This window comes from Pelmatolapia mariae, linkage group LG2, assembly GCF_036321145.2.
Source record: "Pelmatolapia mariae isolate MD_Pm_ZW linkage group LG2, Pm_UMD_F_2, whole genome shotgun sequence".
Taxonomy (NCBI): domain Eukaryota; kingdom Metazoa; phylum Chordata; class Actinopteri; order Cichliformes; family Cichlidae; genus Pelmatolapia; species Pelmatolapia mariae.
In genome coordinates this window covers 6,907,581-6,927,798 of record NC_086228.1, presented here as the reverse complement: position 1 = coordinate 6,927,798, position 20,218 = coordinate 6,907,581, and the positions used below count along the sequence as shown (strand labels likewise).

Sequence of the window (20,218 nt, the reverse complement as noted above, 5' to 3'; positions counted from 1 at the left end):
ACCTCCACCGGTCCAGATGGATATCTGAGGACTCCCTCTCGTTGTCAGCCTCTTTGTAATGAGCTGTTCACGTTTGTCAGTGTGATTGTAGATTTTACTGAAACTGCTGAAGATGTTCTCCAAGCGGGATGAAAAGTTTGATGTTTATCTCGACAGATGTTTAGTGGCCCATAGTAAGGTTTTCTTCTGTGCCATATGTTTTTATTACTTCAATGTCTGTGGCTTGTTGATCTTATGTTGCCATGAAACCACTGTCACATCTGTCTGCCCGGCGGTTTTTCTTTTTTCTGGTCTTTATTCTGACTAGTCAGATCTGATTACATTTGCCAAATCTGTACTTTTTAAACCTCTGTCAAGGATTTCAACCTCCTGGTATTCACTTTAACTCACCTGCCAAATGAGTGATACTAAACAAGCCTTCTCCAGGGATACACCCTTTAAAATGGGATGTTATAATAGGCCAGCATGGTGCTATTTCATGTCTGAATAATCAGTGTTTATTGTTCTATTTATTCTACTTGCCAGACACGTGTGAACAAACCACTCTCTGGCTTGTTGAAAAGTATTTTTCTGCCTCTTTAGTGACACAGAGGCTGCGTTCAGGAACACTGACAATAAATGTTAAATTCATATTAATCATTTCAGAAAAAACACGCTGGTTCTCACTTCTACCAAGCCCAATTCTAGTATGAGAGATCTGATTACAACAACACAAAGTGGCAGATTTTAAACTGATGTGGAAGATTCTCAGTGTTCTCGAGGTGTTTTTACATCGTTATATGCATTTAGAGTGTCAGATATAGATGTTAGTACTTCTGATGGATGCTATTTGTCAACGCCACACCTAAATGGTTCATCTCGCTAACACTCTGCCTGCTTTGAAGACTTCAAACAGTAACACATTTTGAGTCCGATGAGTTTGAGGAATGCACAAACTCCCAGCCAAAAAGATATCTGCAGCAAAGACCTCCAGCTCCTCCTTTTATTTTATCTGCACCTCAGTCATATCAGCACACGCCATGACCAAGTTCAAGCCAAGCAAGCTGATAAAGCAGGTAGATTTTACGCTCTGTACTTTTGTTCTGCAGTCAGGATTCAGATAACACATATGTGTTTGGACACAGTTGACTTAACCTGTTGTGTCTAAAAGAATGCGTCTGTAAACTGTTGTAAACTCACTTCTGGTGCCATGCCAAACTCATCACCGGACATTTCTAAAATCATGAGTGGGAGAAAAAAAAACAAAGATTAGCTCAAAGCAACCAAACTCACACCTTTAACCCAACTCAAATGTGTTTCTAGAACCCAGCGTGCATTCAACAAAAATGAAATTCTTGTTTTAAAGACTCCTTCCCATATGATGTGATTTTTTTTGTGAGGTGTTTTTAATGTTTAACACTCTGTAATCTTTGAATTTATCGCTGTAAAAGTACAATTCTAGATTTTCAGTGTTTTCAGAGAGACGCCCTGGAGCTCTCTCCAGTTTATTTGAAGTGAAATTTGTTATTCTCGTGTTCATGGTGACTGAATGTAGCACTTTCCAATTCCAGCTGTTTGCGGTGTGTCTAGAAAAGCACAATGCTGTAGCAGTTTTCCAAATGCTGCACATTTTTAGAACCACACCGATTTCAGTCCGTGCTTGATCAGTTAACTCTAACAATTAAGAAAATTCAATTTACCAAATCAAATGAAATTTCAACACAGCCAAAGCGAGACGAATCAACTCGAGAGGAAGTCATTTATAGCTTGCATTAATAATTTTTAAAATACTGTGACAAAGAATGTTTTCTGATTGTTTTGCAGTACACTGGGGTGATGTAATGTTTTGACTAACCAGATGAAATAAACTTGATAAAATCCCACAGCCAGGGTCTTTGTTGATCCACGGTGCCATCTAGTGGCTTAAAGCAAAAACAGCAATGTGATGTTACAAAAGCATTTTTATTCTAAAAGGCACACAATGTTCAGAAGAACGTGCAAACATGGACACAGATATCTGAGGCCTTATGGACACTTGAAAAAGGCATTGCACAAAAACAGCATACTGGCAGAACTGACCAGACCAGAGTGCATCATGGGGAAGCGGCAGGACGTGCTGATGTACTTATCATCAGGAGGAAAAGCAAGAGAGAAATAATTCGGAAACCAAAATAGCTCAACTGTTTTCTAATGGATCACAACAGCAGTGGCTGTTCAGTATCCTCCTCAGATCTGGTGGGATCTAAATAGTACTGAACTATTACTATTATTCTTCAGCGTTTGCTTCTCAGTAACTTGTTTGGCGGACTGCTGGGACACAGCTGTGTTTACTCTGTTCGTGCTGAGTCTCTTTGATCAAGTGCAACAGCATCAATCCTATTAAAAAGGAAAGAAAAAAGCTGAGAAAGTGACAGCCTTGCATTAACGACAGAAACACACAAGAACAGTAACACAACCTTGCTTACTGCAGAAACAAGGAAGGACACGACGGCATTTAGAGTTCAGCCATTTCGAAACACAAGCCTAATTGCAACAACTCATAAAGACATCCAAGAACATCATAATCCATGTAACAACTTCTGCTTCACTGCAACAGCGAAAAATCTTCACATACATTGACAGACGACTGACTACAGCTGGAGCGAGTTGACGCATGCTGAAACTAGAGCTTAAATCGACCTTCAGCAGACCTCTGCTCACACTTTGTGAAGATCAAGTCCAAGATAACCTCTGAATGCTGCTATCTTTGGAATGTGTTGGACTTTGCCGGGTGGCACTTCAACTGGCACTTTAGGTAACACTGACATTCACATCTCACTCCTTAGTTTTGCTTAACAATCCCTTTTGCAGCTTGTTATAAAGTTTTTATGCATTACTTTTCTGAGCAATCACACATTTTTTTGGGGAACGTCAAAATCACAATTTACATTTGGATTCAAGAACTTCATGTTTTACATTGATGTAGTGAAAAAAATAGATAAATAATAATATAAATAGTTTGGAATATAATTATACAACACTTTTCCATTTAAGGAAGATTAACTAAAATAAAACTCTACTGTGTCCACTCTTAGGAAGGGCACCACTGTTTAAATGTCTTTGGATAGATGTTCAAGATTGTAAAGTTGCAACGATGATCACAGCTCTGCTTCCTGGATGTGGCACCTGCTTCATGGCTCTGAAGAAGCTGACGCGGGAGAGTTGTGGATCATAGTGTCAATGGGTTTGTCTAAGAGTGTCCCCAAGGGCGTAACCTCAACAAAACCCATCTCATCATAGTCTGAAGAGTGTGATCAGCGGGTTGAGCTAAAAGAAAACAAGGGACATGAAAGCTTTCTTCACGTAAACAGTGCTGCCCTGAGGGCACCTACAGTAGATGGAAGGACCATTATTCAATGTAACCCTTTTGGCTTAGCATGGCCCAGCCTTGAATAAATGCACTTTCAATTGTAAGCTCCTCAGATTCAACACAAGTCATCCTCGTGGCTCGCAGCCTCCCCGACCAGCAGCGAGTGTTTGTCGGGCTCGCTGAGCACGAAGCTGTTGACTGAATGCTTGTCAGAGCGCAGCGAGTTGATCGACGCTCGACTGTAGTTGACGATGCGGTCTAGCAGACTGAGTTTCGGGGACGGGCGACGCATCTCGCCCATGCCGATGTGGACGCTGACGTCAGACAGGCTGCCCTGCCGCCTGCTGGTACCCAGTCTGGCCTCCAGCTTCTCTGCAGTGGGTTTAGTGTAACTACATAAAGATGAAGGGGATAAAGTGGACAGAAATTTTTATGAATTAACACAAAATACACACAAAATACTTCAACAAAACCCCAAATATTTCATTACCATTTGAGTAGAAGTGAGGACAAAACCACAGAGACAGATGACAGCGCCATGGCAGCTGAGCCCATCCACGGCTGTAACACCAGGCCGACGGGAAGGAACACCCCTGTAAATAGATGAAGTTCGTATTTCCACAGAGCTCAAAGTGATTTCCCTATGATACTAAAAAAGTGGATGACCTCACTCTGCATTCAGCCCACCAAAGAACCTACCAGCAGCAATAGGAATTCCAACCAGGTTGTAGATAAGAGCGAAGACAAAGTTGATCCTGATCCTCTTGACGGTCTTTTTAGACAGGTCAATACTGCCGACCACATCCAGCAGGTCATTCTGAAGACAAGACAACAACACTGGGTAAATGAGGAGGGCGTTAACAGCAATTTGTGGCAAAAAGGTGAAAAGGTTTAAAGGCTTTAAGTAAAATCCTCTCAGCACAAAGCTTAAAAAAAACAAAATACACACCAAGTTAACAAAGCATCTGCTTTACTCAGGTTTTTACAGATCAACCGTTTTTATTTCAGTCTACAAGGTTTTTTTATGTTAGACTTTTGTTTCTGAAGTTGGAGAGTCACTGGTGACCTCTGTGTCTGCTGTGTTGTCTGCATGTGATTCACATCACGCTAAAAATCATCTGTGCTGCTTTCATGTTACAAAACAGACACCTTTGTTGGATCAGATTCTCACCCTGATCAGCACCACATCTGCGGCCTCTATGGCCACATCTGTCCCGGTTCCTATGGCGATGCCCACGTCAGCCATGGCCAGAGCGGGCGAGTCGTTGACGCCGTCACCCACCATGGCGACCCTCTTTCCCGCCTGCTGCAGCTGTTCCACTTTGGCCACCTTGTGGGAGGGCAGCACCTCAGCGAACACTTTTCTGATGCCGACCTGGTGGACAAAAAGCAGAATGATGAGCTCAGAAATCAAACACGTGTTGGGTTTCCAGCTTAATATGACATTAAAGTAGAAAAGTAAAAAATCTAAGCCATCATCTCTGTTACAACTTCACCATCTAGTAACAAAAGTCTAACGATAGCATCAGTATTAATCAGCTCTTCATTCGTCTGCTTTGCTTACCTGAGCAGCAATAGCCCGAGCTGTCTTGCTGTTGTCTCCAGTCATCAGCACAACTTCCAGACCCATGTTGGTCAGCGTGTGGACCGCCAACTCAGCCTCTGGTTTCACTGTGTCTGCTATGGCTATCATTGCACACAGCAGGTCTATGCACAGAAAAAAGGTTTTTAAGTTTCAAGCAGTCAGAAAGTGAGAGAAAAGAGAAAGGGGAGTAAATTTTAATATTGCTACTCACCGTCTACAGCCACCAGAACAGCAGTGCGTCCTCTGCGCTCGTGCTCGATCATGGCTTCGTCGATTTCAGGTTTGACTTGCAGGCAGTTCCTCCTCATCCACTCCCTGTTCCCAATCAAGACTACATAGGTGGCTGTCTGAACCAGGCCTGAAAACAACAGCAAGAAGACATAAAAACAAGTGAAACACAACTTTACAGCAACTGTAATCGTGCAGTAGGAATGCACTTCCAAACATACTTTGTGGCTGTGGGTCCATGATGAGTGGATGGGAGCTGGTCCATGTCCGGCTGTTGCTGATCTGGACTAGGACACTGTTGCGCTGGTTGTTGTCCTCGCTGTCACTGTCCAACTGCTTCAGCAGACTCTCCGTGTTGCTCACCTGACATCGGATGCCACAGCCCGGCACCGCCTGAAAGTCCACGCACGTGCCAAGAGACTCTGTGCCAAGCTCCTGCACGCAAATAACAATGGATCAACATCTTCCACATATACATACTGTAGATTATCATTCATCTCACCGTGGGGTCAAATCTGATGAAAGGCAAACCTGTTTGCAGTATTTGGTAATAGCGGCTCCCAGCGGGTGTTCACTGTTGTTCTCAGCTGTGCCTACAATGGCCAGCAGGCGGGAGCGAGGCATCTTATTCCCCTCCACCGCGATCTTCACTTGAACAACCTTTGGTGCCCCGTATGTAATGGTGCCGGTCTTGTCAAACACCACAGACTGAACCTGCATATGAAAGATAATATTATAAGTTATTTACTTTGTGACCCCAGAAATGATATCTGGGGGGGACAGGATCTTCCCATTGAACATTTTATGTGATTTCCTTCCTCTTTGCAGCTAAAAGAGGCCACCCAAACACATGAGATATCAGTGGAAAACCCAGGATGTCCTCTATTTAGTACATCAGGACTTAGTAGGGTAACTCAAATAAGTCAAAAGATATAGACCAACAACAAATGTTCATTACAGAAGACATAAATGAAAAGGCTGGTTTTCAGGAGGATCATACCTGAGAGGTGAAAACAACCCACTAAAACAAAAATACAGTAAATGCATTTGTGAGGTCTAAAAAGCTCATTTTAGATGATGGAAATAAATCACTATGCATGTCACGTAATCGAATAAGTGCATACATGTGGCACTACATCGATAAATCAAATTTAATGCATTCAGTCTCACCCATCTGATATCTGCCTGCATTTATATAATTATAATTTTATTCAACGTGTTAAAACTGACAGATGCTCTCTCATATACAACCGCCTGGCTAACAGAGAGGTGTCAGAAAATCATCATTAACACACCTTATGTGCCATCTCAAGTGGCTCTCCCCCCTTTATCAGGATGCCATTTTGGGCTCCGACGCCTGTGCCCACCATGACAGCTGTCGGGGTTGCCAAGCCAAGGGAACAGGGACAGGCGATGCATAACACGGTTATGGAGGCCTGGAAGGCGAAGCGAACCACTGCCTCAGTTCTGGAAATGGATTTGTCGTAACCCTGTGTGAAGGAAATGATGTTAGTTTTTCTTTCCAATTCATAAAAATGACATAAAACTGAAGTAAAAAGGAAAAGAACTCACAGGAAAGTACATCTCCACTAGAGAGAAGTTCAAAAAGCCAATGATGATCCAGGCGATTAGGGTAAGCACAGATATGCCAACAATGAAGGGTACAAAGTAGCCACTAATTTTATCTGCATACTGCTGGATGGGAGCCTAAAAATACAAAGTAAAGACATAAACACTTGTACAGCGTTACTCTCAAAGCTGGTACATACAGTGCACAGGCCAAACCATGTAATTCACCTTTGACGTCTGAGCCTCCTCCACTAGTTTGACAATCTGAGACAGCGTGGTGTCCATGCCAACATGTGTAGCACTGACGAGCAGAGAGCCGTTCTGGTTAATGGAGCCTGCAATCACCGAGCTCCCGGGCTTCTTTGTCACTGGCATGGCCTCACCTGGAGTCATAAAGCAACAGCTGGTCAAATAACTGCAGTACAGATAAGAAAAAAAATAAACAAAACACCCCCAATAATATTTGGTTTGGTTCCCATAGCAAGTTGCACTCCAACCAGATGCTTTTGGCCTTCTGGAGAAAGGTTTTAAGGTCAGACAAGGCAAAGACTGAGCTATTTGACCGCCCTGACAAGAGGTATGTTTGGAGGAGAAAAGACAAGGCTTTCAAATCTAAGAACACTGTCAAGCATGGTGATGGTAGCATCATGCTTTGGGCAGTTTTGTTGTCAGTGGATGTCATGTAACAATAATAAAATAACAATAAAGGAATTCTTCACCTTCCCCTGAAATCAACAGCCAGAAACACACAACAAAACTGCTTCTGGAATGAATGAAGCAGGCTAACATTAAGCTTCTGAAATGGTTTTTCTCAAAGTCTCAACTTCAACCCTATTAAAAATTTTTGGATTATGCTTAAAAGTCAGGTCTGTGCCAAGAAACAAACTAATTTAAATGAACTCTAACAATTCTGCCAAGAGAGGTCAAATGTCCAGGAAGAATTATGCCAAGGTTGATGGCTACCAAAAGCATCTGGTGAGGTGCAACTGGCTGAAAGAACTAAATATTAATTATAGATTAGAGAAAATCTAAAATAAATCTAAACTTATGAACCAAATTCTTGTCTTTTTAAAGTAATGAAAGATGTATCCTGTACAATCATTCCACCCTAGAAAAATAACATTTCAAAGAAATGATTAAAAGCCCCAAATGACCATGAGATTCATGCCCACAATGAGCATAAGTGACCTATTAACAACTGTTTATAGACATCCAGCACTAGTCCATGTATAAATACAGGTCCTACAATTAATGACGACCAACCTGTGATGAGGGACTCATCGGCCATGGAATGTCCTTCAATGACCCTCCCATCGACTGGAAACTTTCCCCCAGGAACGACTTTGACTATATCACCCCTCTGAACCAGCTCCACATCCACCTGCTCCTCACTGCAACACACAAACATAAAATAATGTCAAACACAATTACTATAAAACTACTATAAAAACAAATTTATTTTTGACACTGAAAAAAAAAAGTAATATTATTAATAATAATGATACTAGACTGTTTAGGAAAGGCTGTTAGAAGACACACAAGATCAAAATTGTCAATTAAATCTGACACTAACTCTGGAAACTCCCCTGCTGTTTTTTATACACCTTTTGTTATGCTGTTGTCTATTTCAACAGGTACTCTAACTGCAAACATTTCATTATGTTGTCATTTAAAACCAAGTCAACATGTGAAAGGTGAGGGTAGAGAACCAGGAGTACCTGAGAACTGAATTATCACTGCCGAGAGTGACAACTGTGGCCTCAGTGGCTTGTAAAGACATCAGTTTGGACAAAGCCTCAGAAGTCTTGCTCTGGAAGACAGCACATGAAACAATTTGACTTTTTATACACGTGTATCGATTTGCAGACTTTTCAAAAAAGTAAAGTTACTTGAAATGTCACAGATATTAATAAATATGAGCTAAACCTTGGCTATCTGTTCCAGCCAGCGTCCCAGAGAGATGAAGACAAAGAGCATAGGCGGTGTGTCGAAGAATGTGATGGGATTGACTTTTGCCTTCTCCGCCATGGCCACAATTAGGACGACGCATGAGTAGGTGAAGGCTATGGAAGTGGCCAGAACAATTAGCACATCCATGTTGGCAGATTTGTGTTTCACGGCTTTCCAGGCTTGAATGTAGAAGTAGCGACCTCCAATAAACTAAGGAGAGAGAAAAAAACAAAACAAACCATTAATATGATTCCACGACTTTTCTCTCCTGAGGGCAAAAGTTAATACTACTATTATTACGACTACTACTACTAAAAATTCCCTATCATGTTCCCTGGGAGTGAAGTTAATCCCTGTGATTTACCTGTACTGGCACACAAAACAGGAAGGAGAGGAGGTTCATGATGGAGAGGCCTGGGAGCAGCTGCCTCTCCAGCAACATGGTGGAGTGGTAGCGGTTGCGGTCTTCTGCCGTATTGTTGTGATGATGTGAAACTGTCATCTGGTGGTCCATAATAATCATGTAGGTCATCATACCCATCACAGGCACACAGAAAACCAAGCTCACAAGGAAAGACTTCCTCCACCTTAGCAAGGAAAGATATTATTCAATTAGTAACAGATTTTTTTTAAAACAACAAAGCAAACATATGCAGACTTTAATAATCATAACAAAAAGAACCAAGACACAACTCTCTCACAGCCAGTATGACTAAACAAAACTACATTTATACACATTTGGAGCGATATTTTGCGGGGCGATATTATAATGATATTTATTAAATAAATATAAATGCTCTGGGAATACTACAAACAACAGGGCTAATCTCATGCACCAAAACCCTGAGATAATGTTAGTCGAGCCAACTTACATTAAATCATCTCAACTCAAAAACCATTAAACACTGGTAACACTTAGCTTGACAAAGCTACCTCCTAATTCACACCAAGCTAATGGCTCAGTCACACAAGTTAAAAAAAAAAATTAAATAAAAAGGGTTGCCCAGAGCTTGAGGGTCTTACACACTCACAATGACTTTAGATCGAAAGTTGAGTGAACAGGTCGCCTGGTCACAAACTAACTTGGACTGACTGGAATAGCTAGGTTTCATTTGACGTAGACGTGACGTCGACGTAAAGCGCGAAATTTGACTGGCGGTCGGAAGTGAAAAAGATAAGCGCAAAATCACAGACAGACAGTACGCAAAATGCCTATGTCCTGTTGTGTTTACGGATGCTCCAGTAGGTCGACCAGAGAAACCGATAAACGGTATTTTAGGGTACCAAAAATAGCCCAACGAAGAGGAGAAAAATGGAAAATTCTAACCGAAAAACGTAGGAAAAAATGGATTTTAAATTTACGTTTACAGTCGGGAGGAGCAGAGTCTGCCAATGCCCGTGTCTGCAGCGACCACTTCGTCAGAGGTAATGTTATGTTTGCAAACGAACTTATTAGCATTAGGTTGTCGTTAAATTCTCGTTTACTTAGTGCTTTTAAGTTAGTAGTCTAATATTGACTTGATTGGGACTATAGGCTGCCCAAGTGCTTTGGATGACGAAGAGTCGGAGGACTGGGCTCCGACGGTCAATCTCGGCTACGAACGAAAACCCAGATCGGAATCAGTTCTCAAACGAGAGAAAAGAACAAACACTCACCCTTGCAAACACCAAACTGTATCCATCACGGAGACGTTTTGTTCCAAGGTTGTGGACCCACCCGCTGACAAAAAAATTGTACGCCTCCAGACTCTTGAAAGCTTTCATTTGCTGCCTAGTGTAGTAAGAAGTCTGGAGGACCAAGTAGTTGGTGATATCCACAGCCTCGATAGTAGGCAAATCCTTTACTTCTGTGGTGTATTCGGACATTTTCAAAGAATACGGATCACGTCCGATATATTTTTTTAACTATCTGTTTATATCTCTCCCGAGAAACGGGGTCTAAAGTTGCACAATAGCTGCTCTCCTGACTCTCCACAGTGTCCTCCATGTTTACTTCCGCCCTCCACTCAAAAATCGCGCTGCCTCCGCACGTCATCAGAACCACGTGACCGCAACCCAACTATTACTCAGAGAGACTGTTGAAGGTTTGACAATAACTGCAGTCTAATTTATAATTGCAGACAGATGCCAACATGCTGCCATCAGTCTGAATGAGTCAACGAGCAAAACTCGACTGCCAGCTGATTATGTTCCTATAGTACAGGAAGGCCACTAAGTATCAATGTCAGTTAAATCTTTAGTGCAACACGTGTGATTTTCAACCACTTGTCACACTTTACTGTTGTATTATCAGGAACAGATTGCATGTTATTGCCAGCTTGACCCCATTCAAATGCAGAATGATATCAGCCTGGGGTCTGATATAAGACTGATACCAGACTGACCCTGTCTTATGACGCCACTTATGCCTGGCTTTCAAGCCAGTGTTGCACGGTTAACAGTCTATTTGGAGGAAAACCTAAATAAATAAATGAGGTGAGATAACGTTATCTTAGATAAAACAGATACTGAAGTTTAACTCTGCTGTTTCAAAGAACAGGTGATAAATCGCAATAAATGTTACCGCAATACTCAGCATATTTCAAAATGTTAAAAAGTGCAATAATATGAAATAGTAAGTGAAGTAGTGTGATAACATTGTATCATGAGGTGTCTGGTGATTCCCACCTCTATTCAGTTCCTAAAATATTTGATCTCTGACAGCATTTTTGGATGCTTGTAGAAACCACAGGTTTGCAGGTCTTATTAGTATTATTATTTTTTAAACAGCTTTTTATAAAATGGCCCATGATATTATTTAAAACAGTGCAAATCAAGTAAATGGCTTCAAAGATATAAATAATTTGAATAAAGAAAAATGACAGTTATATGCTCCAGGTACGACACATTGTACCGTATCCTCAATTTTGCAGCTGAGTGTAAGGTCACTGTTACAGCCTCTGCTCCCATGGGCATGCGAGAGGTCGTTTGGATCTGAAGGACGTAAATAAGAGAGGGACTAAAAACAGGGCTCTGTCCCATGACCTGCAGCGAGACACGACACTACAATGCTTAATTACGCATGCACCCTCCAAGTGGACTTGGCCTTCGTGGCCTTGCATATGAAATGTTTTCCCTCAGCAGAGGATGCTTTTTAGAGCTGAATATGAAAATAACCTCCTCTGAAGCATATTACATGTGCAGCTTAACTTAGCTCGATTACCTTATTGGGTACAAAGAGAGCTACATTTGTGACACTGAAAACTAGCTTCAACCTCAACATACCTCACTAACTGATTAGTTTCACTCCCTAGTATCACTCTCTGATAAGCCTCAGTTAAAATTTTACTGCCTATAATGGCCTAAGCACTTCACTCTACAAAAAGATTTTTCTTAGGAAAGTCAGATAAATGATCAAGCCAACATTCAGATGAACAAAAAGGAAAAAGAAAAAGAGTTTGAACACCAGACTCATGTCCCAACACAGTATAGTAACATACATAACCACACAAACAACAGGTTTTTAAATTTACAAACACCAAATGCTGCTTACTGTCGTATCTCTTTGCTGTGGTCCAGATGGCTGGCAGTGCGGTCCCTCTTTACCAAAGACGCTTCAAATCCTAGATTCTACAAAAAACAAACTCCTGGTGAGGCCTTCGAAGACTTTTATCCAGACCAATGAATTAGTAAAAGTATAACTGAACACATGCATAAATAAACAGAGGAAGGCGTAATACCTCAATCAGCTTGATGATGTCTCGTGGTCCAATAACTTCAGAGTCGAATTTAATGTGTGCTTTGTTGGTTGCCAAGGCAACAGAGGCATAGATAATCCCCTTTTCTTTCGTGAGGTTGGATTCAATTTTGTGAACACAAGAAGCACACGTCATTCCCCTGACCTGAAAGAAGGTGAAGAGGAGCAGACAAGCAGATGAAGAGGTAGAAAATAATGAGAATATGAAGGGAGGAATGCACCTCATCTAGTGAATTCTTATTGAGAAATGTTTGTTTATGGTTTTGAATGCATGCATGCATGCATTAATGAACATAAAGTCAATGCAGCCTCACAGTGACTCACCACTAATTCAACAGTTCCATCTGAACCTTCATAGTTCTCCATAACAGTGGCGGTGAAGCCCAGCTCCTTCACGCACTCGGCTATCTTCATAGGATCGGTGACTTCAGGGTTATAACGGACCTCTGCTTTACTCGCCATTAGTGCCACCAGAACAGAGTAGATACCTGCACGACATTACAGATTTTCTCTTTAGTTCCTAAGGAAAGCCAAAAAGAATTCCTATCAAAAAAGCCCCAAAAAACTTTAACACACCAGGTTCATTCTTGAGATTTCGCTCGATGTTTGACACACAGGAAGCACAGGTCATCCCTCCGATCTGGATGTAGCATTTAGAGTTGGTTTCTCCACTATGTCCCTGGGGGGTTTCTTTGTGGTGGTCACTGTCCACCTCTTTACCTTTGACAGGTGCTATATTTGAAGACTTCGATGAAAGAGGATGTGGCGCAGGCAGCAGAGAGTTGGTCTCTGTTTACAAGAAGATTTATTCATTAATGATGCTAATTTTGCTCACTAGCCTCTAAAAATAAAAGTGCTCTAGGCCTGAAACTATCTGGGTAATTAAATGACTCTGCCAACATAATCGGTCCTCTTACCAGGCAGAAAGGCATCAAAGCCCATGTCCTCTATGGCCTCCCTCAACTCCTCTGGTGTGGTCAGCAGAGGGTCGTACTCAAAGATCCCCTGGTGATCAGTCAGAGAGACCTCGGCTGACATGACCCCTTTCTTTTGGGAGATCATGCCTTCAATGGACTGAACACAGGAGTTGCATGTCATGCCCTCAATGTGGATATTCACTACAGATCCCAGTGGCTGATTAAAACAAGGCTGCAAGACAGCAGGTTTAGCCTGGTTTGCTCCTGTAGGCCATGATGATGACGGTGGTAAAGTGGGAGCAGGTGATGTGGACACAGGACTGAGGGGACCGGAGGAGTCCCACGGTTGAGTCTTAAAGTTTCCTGGAGGCAGTGCTTCAATTGCCTGCTGCAGCTGAGTCACTGTGACCTTTTGGGGGTCATAGCAGATGGAAGCCTTCTCGTTCTCCAAAGACACCTCCACAGAAGACACACCAGGCAGCACTGAGATATTGTCCTGAATGTTGACCACACAGGAACGGCAGTGCATGCCTTTAACCCTAAGCACGACGAGCGTGGTGTCTATGAAGATTTCAGTCTCCTCTGAAGTCTCAGATGGTGACGAAATTGTTTGTTTTTGAGAATCAACAAAGCGCTCCATTTCACTGGGGGACAGCTGCAGGGGGCGGGGCTTAGACTTCACAAAGGCCTTGAATCCAACCACAGCAATTTGATCAATGATGGTTTGGACAGTGAGGAGGTAAGGCAGGTAGACGAGTGTAGCTTCCTGAGACTCTAAAACAACTGTGAAAGAGATGGAAACAGGAAAGTTAAAACAGAAGCACAAAGCAAATAAAAACAAATGAAATTCTTTGACAAGAAGCGGAAGACACTGTGTGTGAAACAAGGACAAAGATGTTGGCAGAGAATCAGACACACAAGATACAATCGATGTGAGATCATTTTGATGGTCCAGCTTAAAGCTTCAGGAGACAAAGCCTTTACTTCACTCTGAAGGCCGTTACACACTGAACATGTTGCATAAAAACAACACGAAATTCCAAAATTCCAGATCTGAACTTGGCCTACATACAAACCAAACACGTTATATTTTTGTGGAACATTCGTCCTCAAAAAAAACAACAAAAAAAAACACGGACTGTGACAAAAAAAAAAAGAAAGAAAAAAAGTTCATCCTGATGTTTCCGAAACAAGAAAAGGAGGAAACAGAGATTCTGGGTTCATCAAATTCTCACGAGAAAGCAGCAGCAGGGACAATTTTATGCTTTGATCTAGAAGTTAAAACTGTATCTCGCTCGCTTTCGTACATATTTCAGGATGTCAGTGGGGCACTTTGAGCTCTTTTAGCAGAGATGGGACCACACTTGAGGAGGGAGAGATAATTTCATTTCAGAGAGACGATTATGAGCTGGAGCAGTGTTTAGCCATGAGGGCACTTGCTGCCAAATATACTGATCTGATTGGTCAGATCTGTTTATTTGGATCCAAAACATCAGAAAGTTAAACTACACATCCTGTATGAATGACTGCAAAAAGAATAGGTGAGCCCAAAAGATCTTTTTAGTTCACAAAATATTTGAATGGATTTTACATGTCCGGAATTGTCTTATGCCAAAAACCCATGGTTAATAAGTATGAATACCATGAATCCTCTCCAATACCGAGCTTCAGGGCAACAAACTACAAAAGTTAAAAACTGACTTATTTCAAATACGCATCATTTTTTCCTGTCTTTTTTATAAAGGAAAATAAATGTCATTATTACTATAAAACTGCCCTTTTTGCATCAATTTGAAACAAAGTTTACAGAGCAAACAGTACACTGACAGGCTGTACCATAATCAACCACCGTAATCCCGTCTACAAGTCATTCTTTCCAACCAGCCGGGATTTCATGAGTCATAATCATATCGCACTAAACAATCTCTACGTGCTGAACCTAAAGACGGCCTCGTTGATCCACAATGACATGACACCTGAGATGTAGGACATGCAATTCAGCAGTCGTGTTACAACATCTCTTCCAGCTCAGACTGTAAAGTTATATATGACTGTAAGTTTGCAAATGGGTCGAGTACATCACCTTTGATCTTTTGAATCCCTTTGAGTTTACCAATCTTTCCTTCAATAGTGGTAGTACAGGAGTGACAGGTCATTCCTTCAATGCGCAGCTTAAGGATAGCCGCTCCACCTCGCGTGGTCTGAGGTGGAGAGGAGGTGGGGTCTTTTTGCAAAGGGCTGCTCGGTGTGGAGATCTCCGGCGGTGTTACGCTGGCCACCACCTCACTAAGCTGTTGCGTGGACGTCAGGGAGGGAACAAAGGTGACGGTGAGACCCGTCTGTGGCAGGTTCTCTCTGACATCCAGCACTCCCTGAATTTGTGATAGTTTCTTCAATGCTTCCTGTTGGGCTGTGGGTGTCATGCCTGAGGTGGAGACCAACTGGGTATCAGTAGGGACTGGTGTGGCTTTGCTGGAAGCTGGCAGACTTGATTCAAAGCCCATGTCCTCAATGGCCTCTGACAGAGACTCTGGGCTCTGATGGCTGGGGTCAAATATGACAGTTGCATTCTTGCCCTCTAAAGACACCTACAAAAGTGGAGTTGAAAGAGAAAATGGAGTAAACACAAAATTAGAATAAATGCTAAGCTTAACCTTAATATACAATATAGCTACATTTAAGATGTGGCTTCTATTTTATTCAAGCAACAATCAGATTTACCTCCAGTAATACTCTTAAGCACTTAATGCCGGTTCAGAGTTAATTCCGATACTATGAAAGGGATATTTTTGGTCTTGTGTAGCCATACAGATTCCTTAGATTTTATTATCACCTAATGCTTTTACTGTCTTGTCTCAGAACTAAACCTTTATTAAAACAAACAAACACAAAAAGAAAAGAAATGCATGACTTTGGCAAGCTCACAGCATGTGCTGTCAGCATGATCCCCTCAGCTCTCACTTTAGCAAGAAAGAAACATGTGACACATTGAAGGCATCACCTGACTTGGCCGTAAGTTAACCAGCAAGTGAGTGAGTAAGTGTGGCTGCCTGCAGGATTAACCTTTATTCTCAGAATAAAGGGGGAAAACTAATCAGACAATGACTGTTCTACTAAGAACATAAAATAAATCTATTTACTCTTTGCAGATCATGTCTGTATAGATTAATGTAAAATAATCCAGGACCTAAACTGTCTTAAGACACAAATGACATTTTCTGTGGATACACAAAGAGAATGTATTGATCTGATGTCAGAGTCCCGCAAAGGGCAGAGCGCTATCTGGAACACACTATTACATTATTGTCTCATTTACCCTCAGCCTCAGGGGAAAACACACAATAAACAAAACAGCAGGCCGCAACTATAGCAATTAAACCCTCTCTCATGGCTACATTGATGCTACTTGGTTCTTAATCAGATGAGCGAGTCCCGAGGGGGTAAGATTAGGGTATCAATCAGGCCTAATATGGGTGGAAGGAACCTTTAGTTAATATACTTTTTTTCTTTATGAGATCTAATACATGGTTTTAAAATACTTGACCACTGTTACAACATCTAGTTATTTCAAATCCTGTAGTTAAACAGTAAGTATCACGAGGGAAGTATTGAGTCAGCAAAACGTTATTATCAGTTCCTCAACAAAGCCTGCTGAATGACATTTAAACTAAAAATTAATTAAAACAAAATTCAAACCCACTAACCACCACAAACAGCTCTAAAGAGCCCACATTTACCTTTATATGCATCACTCCAGGAAGAGACCCAATGCGCTGCTCTATGGACTGGACACAAGAGCCGCAGGTCATACCCTCCACTCCAAGAGAAACTGAACACAGGCTGCGTTTCTGTGTCATGACTGTGTTTCCTAAAAGAACACAAGAAAGACAATGGTTTTCCCACCAAGTCTTTGCTTTGAGGAAAAAGATCACAAGAGCTGAGTAGAGAGAGATGGGGTAGTTCTTCTCAAAATGACAGTTACGTTAATGTATGGGGCAAACACAAACACGCATATAAAACTAAACATGCACGATGCCTTATATTACCAATAAAGTGTTTAATTTTAAATCGAGACGGCCGTCAGGGTTATCTTTGCTTTACTAAAATTAAAAAGGCTTAACATCAGATATGAAAATTGCTCAGCTTAAAGTTCGCCTGTTTTTAAAAATGTGTCATCAGGGTGAATCTCCATTTTTATTTCTATAGCAAGGTTTGAAATTGTCAGAAAAAGACAGTAGGGTGATGTTATTCGATGTGCACAGCTGGTCTGCAGCTGTGCAAAAACTAAACGAATTTTGTGACATGCAATTGGTGCTTCCAATTCTGGTACATTTACTAGACAAAAAGTGGAAACAAAACAAAGCTTTGTTTGTACAAGACGAGTAGTGTTCCTGTACTTCCTTGCTGGCATGGACTAATCAGGTTGTCCAAACATTGCCGTCGAAGGAGAAGCTTGAAACATGATCCCAGTTTCATTTGGCTTACGATCACGTTCGTTTCGTTGATGGGCTGGAAACATATCTAAAGTTCAAGTTTTGGTGGATAAACAATGTTTAACTTAAGTATAATCTCTGTTATCCCCTCCTGGGCTTTGAGTGAATACTGTCACACATACAGACGATCACTTACGAATCTGGCGCATAAACAGCACTCTTGGCTGTAGCTATAGCCGTTTAAAATCCCATGAAACTGATGAGGCTCATTGTTAAACCCTCCTCAGATCGGATCCGTTGAATGACATAAAGGGACTCGTATGACACTAGAGCGAAAGACCCGGGTCACGTTTAGAAAAAGCGAGAGACACCGATGAACTAGGTCTAGATAAACGTTAGGTTAACACAGAGGAGGTAACTTAGTGAATGTTTGTAATACTGTTTAGAACAGGTCAGTTACACAAAAACCGCATCAACTACAATGGAATGAAAAGTATTTGTAAAGCTAGTTTAGTGACTTTGTCAGCCGTGCGAAAAAGCTACTAATCCCTTTTGTGAGCAGCAATAAACCCTTTCTGATTCTGATTCTATTTGTGACAGAAAGCATCACCTCCACGGAGCCAAAAATACCAAAAATATTACCTAATGTCTTTTTAGGATTATATAGGAAACAATTCCGTCTCTTACTAGTTACAATGCGGCCAACGTGACACCACAGAAATATCTGAGAAAAACTTACCGTCTCAGTTCACAGCGTGAAGCAAACTGTTAGCCACAGGCTAGTACTCCGACTGTCAGACTTGGCTAAGTTTAGCTAGCAAGCTAACTAGCTGGTATCTACTCTTCATCCTACGTTACAGTCAACAAAGCGGACACGTCGCTGCATCGTGAGGACTGCTAGAAATAATTGACAGTGCTGGATTGAGAGTTTTCTTCCTCTGTTATCACAGAACTCTGCTATGTGGAGCTGATTTTGTTGTGTCTCCTCATGCTGACGTGACGGGCGGCTGCACTCCTGTTTGTCCACGGATAGAGGCGGAGCTAGGAGAGTTACGGCAACGTAAAAGGGTGGAGCTTTTCCCTGTACTTTGCCTACAAGGCTGTGGCGTTCTCCAAAAGTAACCATCTTTTATATAAATCGTGGTTATGTGTTGTTAGATTAGATGTTATGCAAAGAAGTTACTAGAAACGGGTTCGCTTTAGTGGACTCGAATTATCAGTCGACAGTTTAGTTTACGAGCCTTAAAGACGAAACTCAGGGTATAATCTGTGAGCAATAACAGAAGGGAATTTATTTGTTCCATATTTTTTATCCCTTTTTTTTACTGCAGTCGAAATAATAATAATAATAATAATAATAATAATAATAATAATAATAATAATAATAATAATAATAATAATAATTTTTTAAGATGTATTCATGCCTTTTCTATGCTACGTTTTGCGTCTCACCTACCTACAGATATTAAGGTTGTTATAGGCAACAAAAATAAACACGAGACTGGATGTAAAAAAAAATAAGCCTTAAACTATGGAACCTTGTTTCCTTCACTGAAAAAATAAGTAAATAAAGTAAACAATAAAATGATATTCAGGCAGCACTGAGTCAAAATGTCAAATTGTTATGTCTTTTTGGGTTTTTATCCCAAAATTTCAGGTTAGGTATTTCAAAATGTCGAGTTACTCACTCTGACTTCTGAATAAGTTGAAATTTTAAGTTATTTAGTTGAAACTTTGAGTTACAAACTTAAATTGTTGAATTATGGCTTACAACACAAATAAATAAATAAATAAATAAAACATCAGTGACATAAAAAAAGCTTCCATATTAAAGCCTTGCAACCATAAAATAAGACTTTACTGTTAGTCAGTGCCAATGTTTAAATTTAAGTGTTGTGTTCAGTTTTTCAGACCTAATTGAAAAGCTGCAGATCTTGTCTTTTCCCTAATTACTGCCAGACTTGTTGAATCAATGAGCACTTAAATAGAACCTGTGTGACAGAGTGAAGGAGCTGTTGTGGAAGTTTTTCCACTTAAATAAAGCCTGCAGACGAGCGGTGAGCGGTAGCTAACATTCTTTAATCCAGACACACAAAGACAGACAACCAAGCTTGATGGAGAGCCTGCATGACGCGGGGCAGGTCAGCAGAGTCTCACTGAGAGTAGTGTGTCTCTCAGTTAAATACTTTCTCCATGAACAAAAGGCAGTACACAGCTGTTTCACACCTTCCCAGAGTCCTTGCAGAGACAAAAGACTCTTCCTGTGAAGTGGTCTGCCTCCCCCAACTTCCTAACTAGACCCCCACCATTTGTCTTACAGTATGGGTGTCAGACATGTTAAAATCCAGTGGCACCAAGGCATTACAATAAAATAATGTGATTAATACATAAGTGAAAGAAATTCCTATACAATCCCACCCTTTGATTCTCAAATCAAGAATCACATTAAAACCAGAATTTCTTTCCCGACAT

The 20,218-nt window shown here is 41.2% G+C and overlaps 1 protein-coding gene across 1 annotated transcript; it reads right to left on the bottom strand.

Moving 5' to 3' along the window:
• Window positions 1-138: 138 nt before the first annotated feature.
• atp7a (ATPase copper transporting alpha) lies at window positions 139-18,765 on the bottom strand. Its single transcript, XM_063492084.1, has 23 exons — window positions 18,486-18,765; window positions 17,051-17,181; window positions 15,397-15,901; window positions 13,314-14,096; window positions 12,973-13,185; window positions 12,721-12,884; window positions 12,380-12,541; window positions 12,193-12,269; window positions 9,025-9,247; window positions 8,637-8,870; window positions 8,429-8,520; window positions 7,974-8,101; window positions 6,939-7,093; window positions 6,714-6,848; window positions 6,437-6,631; window positions 5,673-5,855; window positions 5,363-5,576; window positions 5,125-5,271; window positions 4,893-5,035; window positions 4,500-4,703; window positions 4,028-4,145; window positions 3,819-3,921; window positions 139-3,720 (listed from the first exon to the last, which is right to left on the bottom strand). The coding sequence occupies exons 2-23, from the start codon at window positions 17,168-17,170 to the stop codon at window positions 3,444-3,446; spliced, it is 4,575 nt and encodes a 1,524-aa protein (XP_063348154.1). The 5' UTR covers window positions 17,171-17,181; window positions 18,486-18,765; the 3' UTR covers window positions 139-3,443.
• Between the last annotated feature and the right edge of the window lie 1,453 nt (window positions 18,766-20,218).